Source organism: Micromesistius poutassou (assembly GCF_964030765.1).
Source record: "Micromesistius poutassou genome assembly, chromosome: 2".
Lineage (NCBI taxonomy): Eukaryota > Metazoa > Chordata > Actinopteri > Gadiformes > Gadidae > Micromesistius > Micromesistius poutassou.
Genome location: NC_140272.1, coordinates 12,751,777 through 12,762,509, shown reverse-complemented (window position 1 = coordinate 12,762,509; position 10,733 = coordinate 12,751,777). Strand labels below are relative to the sequence as shown.

At 40.0% G+C, this 10,733-nt stretch overlaps 1 protein-coding gene across 2 annotated transcripts; it reads left to right on the top strand.

Moving 5' to 3' along the window:
* The first annotated feature begins 3,743 nt into the window (after positions 1 to 3,743).
* On the top strand, positions 3,744 to 10,389 carry idh3b (isocitrate dehydrogenase (NAD(+)) 3 non-catalytic subunit beta). 2 transcript variants are annotated; one of them, XM_084464019.1, is made up of 11 exons: positions 3,744 to 3,802; positions 4,406 to 4,579; positions 4,683 to 4,803; positions 5,015 to 5,075; positions 5,183 to 5,315; positions 5,443 to 5,576; positions 5,687 to 5,789; positions 5,933 to 6,079; positions 6,520 to 6,614; positions 6,963 to 7,023; positions 9,995 to 10,389. In XM_084464019.1, exons 1-11 carry the CDS (start codon positions 3,761 to 3,763, stop codon positions 10,070 to 10,072), a joined length of 1,149 nt encoding a protein of 382 aa, XP_084320145.1. In that variant the 5' UTR covers positions 3,744 to 3,760; the 3' UTR covers positions 10,073 to 10,389. The 2 variants fall into 2 exon arrangements, with proteins under 2 accessions (XP_084320145.1, XP_084320144.1); XM_084464018.1 differs by lacking the exon at positions 9,995 to 10,389 and adding an exon at positions 8,414 to 9,682.
* Positions 10,390 to 10,733: the final 344 nt, after the last annotated feature.

Sequence of the window (10,733 nt, the reverse complement as noted above, 5' to 3'; positions counted from 1 at the left end):
AGATAACCCCCACTACGAGTGTTGTTGTGGAAATACCAGAGACGCCAGAGAACCGGATGCAGTCTAGTCTTTTCACCAAATGCAAGCTTGCCTTATTGTGTTGCGTGTTATGTGCCATAACACCAACAGCAGAACGTAAAAGTGTACAACACTTGCGTTACAGTGTGTATTGACACACGCACGCACACGCGCACATACGTCACGTGGCGCTCGCACGGTCGTAGCTCATTGTCTCATTGGCGGGCCGAATTCTCTGGGCGGGCAAAGCAGAGAAAGGGGAGGTAATTCCTCGTATGACGACATACATGGGGGAAGATCACACATCAGAGATGGATGTTCGCCTGCAGGGTGTGCTTGGCTCTCTGGTTGGCTCTTCAACCGATAGATGGTTAATGGGGGAAATAAATTCTGCACGTTATCTCTAGATAAGCTGAGTCCAGTAAAGTGCACTCTACTCTACTTGGATGCTTTAATCTCACGTCAGTGCAACCCGGTAGATTTCGTGCTCTTGCGCACGAATGTCAATCTTGACGTTTAATCTTACGTAACTTGTAACTTACGTAACTTACAACTTTACGTAGCTTACGTAAATTACGTAAGTTACGTAGCTTGCAAGTTACGTAATTTACGTAACTTACGCGATTTACGTAATTTACGTAACTTACGCGATTTACGTAACTTACGTAACTTACAAATGATGTAAGTTACGCAACTTACGTAAATTACATAACTTGTAACTAAATTACAAGTTGTAAGTTACAAGTTGTAAGTTACGTAAGTTAGCCTGCAAGTTCTAAGTTACGTAAGTTACAAGTTACGTAAGTTGTAAGTTACGTAAGTTACGTAAGATACAAGTTGTAAGTTATGTAGCCTATGTTACGTAAGTTGCAAGTTACAAGTTGTAAGTTACCTAAGTTACAAGTTGTCAGTTACAGAAGTTTTACAAGTTGTAAGTTACAAGTGTAAGTTACGTAAGTTATGTAACTGACAACTTGTAACTTAGGTAACTTACAACTTGTAACTTGCAACTTACATACGTAACTTACAACTTGTATCTTAGGTAACTTACATAATTTACAACTTGTAACTTACGTAACTTACAACTTGTAGGCTAACTTACAACTTGTAATTTAGTTACAACTTACGTAAATTACGTAAGTTACGTAAATTACAAGTTGTAAGTTACATAAGTTACAAGTTGTAAGTTACGTATGTTTCACAAGTTGTAAGTTACGTAAGTTGTAAGTTACAATTGTAAGTTACGTAAGCTACACGTTGTAAGTTACGTAAGTTGCACGTTGTAGCCTAAGTTACGTAAGTTGTAAGTTACGTAAGTTACGTAAGCTACAAGTTTTAAGTTACGTAAAGAAGTTAGGCAAACTTTGTCACAAAGGCAGTCTGCTGAACTGATTTGGTCTGCTTGTCTTGATCAGTGATTGGGCGCACACTTCAAATGCATTGGCTGAGAGAAAAGAAGGGCGGAGATTATTAGCATACTAGAAAGACGTTGTTTTTTACATGCGTTGTGATGTATCACAGCGCATGTAAAAAACTGCGTCTTTCTAGGTTTTGGTCAAAACAGCGTTTTTTACATACGCTTTCGAAGGAGCGTGTGTGTCACATTTTGTGGCGTTTTTGCCGTAATAAAGGTGAAATGTGATTGAATGAGGTAGATTTCTGGCAGTGTTGGCTTTCCATATACCCGCCGGTGGATATGCGCCATATGTTAGGTTAGGTGCACTCGTGCTGCATTTTTGGTTTTGTCAAACAGGAGACGCCCACCCACCAATCAGAGGTAAGAGTTGTAAGAGTTGTACCCACTGCAGGCAGGTTGCGCTCAATTTCACTAGCCCATTTGAGCGTGTTCATTATTGTACTGTACAGCATCCATCCTTTCATTGCTTGTTTAAAAAAAACTGTAGAATATTAGATTTGAGGACGAAACGATAGGGTGGGCTAAGGCAAAAAAGGTCTAGCTATGCCACTGCTCATGATCACATTCTCAGGGAGTGTGTTCCAATCAGCTACAATTATTTGGCTGAAGAATGAGCCTAAACTGCTGCTTGTAAATCTTGACTGACTGTGGCCCCTGGTCCCTGTGTGCTGTGATGTCTGTCTGGGTGACATTCGTTTTCCCTGCATTGACTGTATATATTGGGCTATTCCAAACTTATTTTAATTGATAAACCCTGATATTAAAAAACGGTTATTTGGGCTTTGTATCATTGTGTGGCTTACTCTGATCTGAATAATATAATGGCTCACCCATTGAGTGTGAGACTCACGCAAATTAATGTCTTCACACACTCTCACACCACACCTCACACCTCCTATTTCTCACTCGTCAATTGCCTTTGATCGTCATGAGATATAAAAGGTGGTAGTGGTAGGTCATTAAAGGCCACGGTGCAATACTTTTTATGGGGCCCCCTACTACCCCATAAAAATGTATTCTAAAATATATATACCGATCAAATTCCAATTTGAACAAATATACTTACATAAAAAGAGTGTGGTTTACTTTAAACGAACAAATTGATTTGATTTACATTCAACAGATAAATAGTTTATCAAATAAAACTTTGAAATGTCTTTCTAGTCAACCTTTTAAAGTGTTAAAGGTTGACACTGCTAACACCGACTTGCTTTACAGAGGACATTAGGTCCGGATTTCAAACATATTTTTTGCTGTTTGTAAGACATTCACATATTCCTATTTTTTTTTTTGGCTGGGGATTTCAAGAGATCTGATAGGCTGGGTTTTAGGCGATTTGATTGGCTGGGTTTTTCAGGCGACCTGATTGGCAGGGGTTTTAAAGCAATCTGATTGGCTGAGTTTTCAAGTGATCTGATTGATTTTGGATTTCGAGCAATCTGATTGGCCTGGCTTTTCGGGTGATCTGATTAGGTTTTCAGGCGACTTTGCTGGCATTTTCAAGTGGTTGGACTTGCCGGGGTTTGTGAGCGATCGGACTGGCTACGGCTTTCAAGTGATCGGACGGGGTGGGGTTTTCGAGGGATCTGATTAGCTGGGTTTTTTCGAGGGGTCTGAATGGCTGCAGTTTTAAAGTGATTGGACTGGCTGCGGTTTTCAAGAGATCGTACGGTCTGCAGTTTTCGAGGGATCGAATGGGCAACAATCCCTTTCTCCTCCATGTCGCGGTTCAGTCTGTACTTCAGATTGATGTGGAAGTGGAAGAACCAGAGACGTCTGCTTTTGGCCGTGATAATATATATTATATTATATCGATATAAAATATGATATTATTTCGATTTAGAGCTCCAGGACTCCCACCGGAGCACCCAGAGTGTTCTAGAATATTTACAGAACAAGGCCAAAAGCTGTGTGCGCCTCCGGATGATATTATGAATCTGAGCCATTGCAATACATTGTACAAACTAGCTGTAAAAACTAGCGCATGGTACCGCACACCCTCCAACTTGACCTGCCTCTAAAAAACGTTTGTGGAAAGCTCATTGTGGGACTGGCTCGTAGAGGCTGTAATTCTACACCAAGAATGAATTTCTTGATCTGTCTTCAAATACTGTATCAGGGTCCCACTAACACCTTTATAAAGCATTCATGAAGTAGCATTCCATGGGACCTCTAAAAAAAAAAAAAAAGCAAATGCATTACCAATGCATTCCACTATGGGCCGCTGATGATATAGTAGGATGTTTACTTCGATTTTTCGAGTTATACACCAACGAAGAAGATCCTTCCTCACGTCACCTTCACTTGCTGCATTTCTGCGTAACGATGGCCGCCGCCTTGAGAGGGAGTTTGTTAACATTGGTCAAGGTGAGTGTTTCATGATGCTTACACGCATGATCTATGTTGTAAAGACATCTGAATTGAATCTGTTACCGTGATTACCATTGTAGGAGGACGATACTGGTAAATATAGAAGAAAAAGACAGGATACACGAGTGTGTTTAACTCCTGAGCCACTAGCATACAATTGCTTATTGAAGAGGGAGAAATGAACAGCATGTCAAAAGTGACTCAGATGACAGCAAACAAATTAACCCTATTTCCACGGAATTGAGTTTGTTTGATATAACGTTCCAGCTATTAATTGGCTAATTGTCTAGTTCTCGTCTTGTTCGAGTCAGTATAAGCAGATTGGCTAAATGATCGAACTATCATGTTATCATCATCTATGTTCTTCCGAATGAATCACCCTGATTTTGACAGCCGCGGGGATTAAATGATGGTGTCAATGGCTGCACAATCGAGATGCTTTATATCTGCTTTGATCACACACACACACACACACACACACACACACGAAATTGGACATGCAATTGGACATACCATTTAAATATATACATATTATACTTGATGGATGCTAAATACCCAGATTTGTATGACACTGAATTGTGTCCTGTTTCTTGTCATCAGGGTCTAGCTGGCCCCAGGTGGCAGCAGATGCCCCTGAGACCTCTCAGTGTATCCGCAGGTCTTTGTGCCCCAGAAACATCCCCAGCCCGGGCTGATGCCACCTTCAAGGTCACCATGGTGCCAGGTGACGGTGTGGGGCCTGAACTGATGACCGCCGTCAAAGAAGTGTTCAAGGTATTCTTTTAACCCACCTTTAGATTGGGTATTATAACTTAAAATGAATTATACTTTTATTTTTAAGTTACTGTCATCAAATTGACCATATCTCAATCCTCAGGCAGGAGATGTTCCAGTGGAATTTGAGGAGTTCCATCTGAGTGAAGTACAGAACATGGCCAGCGAGGATAAGCTTGAGCAAGTGCTTACCTCCATGAAGACCAACAAGGTGGCCATGAAAGGTACCTTGTTGTTTTTCTACCCTCCACTTACCCTCATGTTTAAAAAGTATTAATAAAATGTACTCTTATTTGGTTTATATTTAATTCTTTATTGTCATCCAAAGAGTAATTCTCTGTACTAGACCTTAGTATTTAGTGTCACCTTGTCAAAGCCCCTGGTTTAACTGGCCTTTTAATGAAATGTTCACTAGTCCTTTTTGTGTATTCCTAGGCAAAATTCACACACCAATGGAGTACAAAGGAGAACTTGCTTCATACGAGATGAGACTACGGTAATTGTAGCATTATGTTGTGGATGGGAGGGATTATGCTTATGCCGTCTGGCTGTCTTTTGTTGGTTTGTTCTGTTCCGGTAACTCTCCCTTCTGTCCACTTGCAGGCGTAAATTGGATCTGTTCGCCAACGTCGTGCATGTGAACAGCTTGCCAGGCTACAACACACGCCACAACAACCTGGACCTGGTTATTATCCGTGAGCAGACGGAGGGGGAGTACAGCTCCCTGGAACACGAGGTAGACATGATGACCAAAAGGAGATAGCTGACATTTATCTCTGCAAATGTGATTCCATTCATCAATCCTTAACCAACAGGGATTTTTTTGTAACTTTTTTGTAATTCTCTGTTTTTACTATTTTAAGAGTGTCCCCGGTGTTATTGAGTGTCTGAAGATAATCACCAGAGTGAAGTCTCGGCGGATCGCTAAGTTTGCGTTTGACTACGCCACCAAGAAGGGAAGGAGCAAGGTTACCGCTGTGCACAAGGCCAACATCATGTAACTATATTTCCTATGTTTTAATTGAATTCTCATTTCCATGAGTAGCAAGTCACATTGGAACAAACTTGGAGCACATTTAAAGTTATGCATACACCATTTCATTTCAGGAAATTAGCTGATGGCCTCTTTCTGCAGTGCTGTTCTGAAATTGCAGAACTGTATCCTAAAATCAAATATGAGACCATCATCATTGACAACGCTTGCATGCAGGTATGTTCAGCACTACATCTGGTTACAAGGTGTAATTATAACAACGCTACATTTTCTATGATATACAATATTGATGATGCATTATTTTATAGGTCAAAATAAATGTTGTCGAGTCATATTGTGACATTTGTTTTGTTTTGCAGCTGGTGCAGAACCCCTACCAGTTTGATGTGCTGGTGATGCCCAACCTGTACGGTAACATAATTGACAACCTGGCAGCAGGCCTGGTGGGCGGGGCTGGGGTGGTACCCGGCGAGAGCTACAGTGCAGAGTATGCTGTCTTTGAGACCGTAGGTTTTTTTTAATTTAATGTTATTTAGCTTTGTTGTTAAGTAGTTTCAAGAGCTCAAGTTATTGATTACATAATGGCTTTGCCTGGGATTTAGTCTTCTCCATGTAGCTTGGATGGTAAAGTAAATCGATTGTCCATTCACTTCCAACACAGTTTGCTTTTGCTTATATTGTTTGTTACAATTTGGGTTGTTGCCTTTTCAGCAGAATATTCATGCTTTCAGTCGCCGACAGTGTCATATTATATTGTGTCAGTAAGATATTGGGATATCTAATATCTTTGCATATTTATCCAAAGGTATTATTATTAAAGGTCAATGATTTCCATATTAACAATATGAGAAGCCCAAGCGATGAATAGTCTGAGCTGGTCATATGTCCCGCAATCGTTTGGTTGACTGTCCTTGTCTCATATCCTCCTCATTCGTCTTTGTGCCAGGGTGCCCGTCACCCTTTCGCCCAGGCGGTAGGCAGGAACATCGCCAACCCCACCGCCATGCTGCTCAGCGCTGCCAACATGCTCAAGCACCTGAAGTAAGTAGTGTTTTGTACTTCACAGGTCAAAAAAGCAACCACATAGCATAGGACCTTCCCATCAGGACTATCCAGGCATTGAATATCCAAGCCTTTTTAAGTGTGCACTTTATTAGGCACGTGTACTAGATGGCTGTGGCGTAGCTATCGGTAAGCAGGTACTCCTGTCGGTAATCCCGTAGCCCCCCCCCACCCACCCATCAACAATTCCACCCATGTACCCTGACATAATGTAAGTATTATAAGATTCTACAGGGCCCGGGCCCGTTTACGGGCTTACGGGCCCGTCGTTGGCTTGTTACGCCACTGCTAGACGGCTTACTCTTGTCTGACTGCATTTTCTTGCAGTCTGGAGTATCACTCCCAGATGGTGTCGGACGCTGTGAAGAAGGTCATCAAGCAGGGCAAGGTAAGACTTTGTGGGCTCAACGGTGTCTTTTTATCTATGCCGGATCATTTTGGCGCCGGATCCAATGTCTTCATAAACTAACCCTACCAGCATGACCTCTAGGAACAGTGTCTGCCTCCTGCTTTGGTATGGTTGGCCATTGGATTTTGAAATTGTCAGCAGCCCGACAGCTGACTTGGGAAACCTTTCTTCCTCCTCTTCTTCTTCTGCCTTGTGTCCCCACACCTATAACGCACACCTCTAACGCAACTCTGACCAGAACCGCGTTTTTCTTTATCAATCTAAACTCTTTTTTTTTTTTTTTTGCATCTGCAGTAGCTGCTAACATTTCTGAAACATAACATCTAATCAACATTTTTTATTTATTACATTTTTCTATATAAATCCTGACCTTAGTGAGGATGGGATGTAGACCTAGGCAATATGGATAAAATATCAATACAATTGTCAACAAAAGTTATTCTGGTACTACAATAAATATAATCTATTTTTAAAGATACCATGTATGGAGATATGCTATAGCCCCTTACCTTGCTATGCTGAGATAAACTGATTGTGTTACACTTTGCTAAGATAGTTTTTTCTATTCCTAAGGGAATGTACTAATTTATTTTCATCCAATGAGCCAGACAGCACTGAGATCACTCATCCATCTGCAACATGCATGTCACTCGCATGATAATGTGAATGTCCATTGTCTTGGAACCCCGCGGTTTGTTTTTGTATGCTCTGTTGAGCTGTCAATACCTAATTCTGTAAACCAATTACTGAACCATCAAATACTAAAAAAAAAATACTAACAAAAACAAAAAAAATTGGAAGTTGTTTCTTTTCAATAGCCTGGTCCTACAGCAAAATATAATGAAAAAGCTTTGCATGAGACATTTACATATTGAGCATGGAAGTAAGCTGATCTCTAAACACGGGAGACGTTATTTAATAAGAAAATTGACTACAATCAGTATCAGGCCCAATCTAGTCCCTTTTCTTCATCTGGATATGACATGGCAGGTCTGGACTTACACCTAAAGGGCTTAAGGTTAAATGTAAATCAGCAAGGATGATATTTTGAATCATTTCAGTCAGCCTCAGCATTAAAGTTTAAAATGTCGTTATTCCAATATAAATATTATATCCATTCATATTGATTAATGGGTCAAATTGGCCCAATGTTGCAGTGCCAATAAGCTGCTAATCAATTGTACAAATGAAAGAGGTGAAAGAGGACTGTTAAATAGATGAGGAGAGAGAGAGATTCTGCCTGCAAGTTGTTTGAAGTGCCCTACTTTTTCCCCTTTCCTTTACTCTTCCTCCCTCGAACTTGTGTGCGTGTGTGTACGTGCGTGTGTGTACGTGCGTGTGTGTGCGTGCGTGTGTGCTGCTGTCCCAGGTGAGGACAAGGGACCTTGGCGGTTATTGCACCACTGGGGACTTTGTGCATGCCGTAGTGGATAACCTGCGTTTCCGTCCTCGCTACTGAGATGCTCTCACCCCCTTTTTATGTTAAATGTTTGTTCTAAGTTCTACCCAAATGTTAAAACATGTATGAGGGTAAAACATTAACGGCACCAAATGACTCCACCACCCTGTTTAATGGTTTGTTATTAGATTACTAAAAACATCTGCTGCCTGTGCGTGGTCTCACACATTTTTGTTCCGTTTTTTGTTTGTTTTTTACAGTCACAGCTTATTTACATTTAGATTTCATTAGCTGTCTCCCAAATTAAATCTAGTGCTAAACTGTGTCTCAAAAGATTGAATGCAAATGATTTGTTACTTTTTTTATTTTTTTATAATTTGATGTACATGTTTTTCTGTCATTTGTTACGTCTTTGTTGAAATATTCCATCAAGGTGTTATTTGTGTACAGGATCAATCTTATGTTCTCTATATCCAGGTATTTTTCCACAGCAGATTAAATGTCGCAGCAATGCATTCTGGGGTTCTCATTTGCCTTTAGTTGTCAAAGGATTTTTTAAGTATGCCACAGCAAGTTTGATTTATTCAAATATGAGGTTGAAATTAAAACATCTTGTGTGGAAATCCATTGTGGAAATAAGGACATTTATCTTTGACCATGCGTGATTATCCCAAAACTCATCCAAAGGACAAATTAATTTGGTTCAGTGAAACCTTTCACAATGCTTCCTGTGGAAGGTATTAGCCATCACTTGTTTAATCTTAGTGTAACCTGGAAAAACCAAAGTGGGAAAAGTATACAGAATGAACAAATACAATGCATTTATTAAATTGTTCAAATATGACATTCCTGGTAAAGTGATTAACACTGGACCTTTTATGATCCTAGTTTTAATTATTGGCATATGTTATCGATGTACGTGTATACCAACCCAATGATGGAAACAATCAAATGTTGGCTGCTCAATTATAGTTTTACAAATTAACACACAAATTCAACATTCAGTTCAACTTACATTTTCTATTGCAATTCTTTGCGATGATCATAGAGATGTCGGACATGTTTGACACAACATGTTTGGCTTGAAGAATCTGCTCGGGTTCAAAGCAAAGAACATTAGAGTTGGGTTTTAGACCATGGAACATGGCCCAAAATACTGACTAAATGTTTCCATGCAATAATAAAATCAGACTGGAACAAACTGCTTGACTAATGGCGACATCGTTTTTTTTTTTTTTTTTTTTTACTGTTATAGTGAATGTCTGCTTTACCTGCTTTTTGACCATTAATCACTGTATAAATGTTGCAAGGGGTCAAGTGACCTGAGGTCTGCTGCTATGCAGCGAACGGTATTGATGACACTGTGCACGGGCATGTCTTTACAGAACACATGTCTATTTGCAATGGATATACATACACGTGCATCTGTCTTCAGAACTGATGAACTGCTTTAATTGTACAGCCATATTAAAGGGAGTATTTTAGAATGTGAGGACAAGTGTTGCGCAGCTGTGGGTGTGTGTAACACATGGTTCTTGTGTTTTACAACAGGTGCGCACAGGCGACCTCGGAGGCTACGCTTCCAGTGACGAGTTCACCCGGGCCGTCATCGCTAGCATGGCCGTCTGAGTATTCTGCGTACAGAAGAAAAGTTTCCGCCGAAAACACGCACACACATGTTTATTTGTGGACCATGAAACTTAAGTAGAGGTATATTCCAAAACAATGACTTTCTTTAAGAATACAGGTAAAATATTAAGCAATGACTATGGTGATGTTGGTATCTGCATTCAAGACATCCAGCTAAATTAAATGTATAGCCTATGTAACACAGGTTCTGTTATATTATAGGTCTTTGTATTTGCAACATAAGGCTTTGATGCTTAGGTCAAATATCAAGAAATATGCATAATCTGTCATGTATTATTTATTCATTAAACATTTTAAACACAAACTGCTTGTTTCTTTTGAGCACTAAAAGGAAAATAAGATTGATTAAATCATATAGTTCTATAATATAACAAGACTGAAACATAGACAAATGAAGCACTTCCCTTTTCTATTTGTCAAGAATAATATGTTGTGTTTATTAGAGATAGTGATCACTGAAGGTGATCACCAATAATCTATAGGGTTCAACTGCATTGTCTTTAGGTATATAGTTTATTTTCTTCCCGGACATGAAAGCAAAAAACGGACCCATTCATAATAACACAGACCATTGCAGTAAACAGTGGCACATTGACTATACTTATCTGGCACTCACGCCCATGGCCAGCAGACGTCGCAC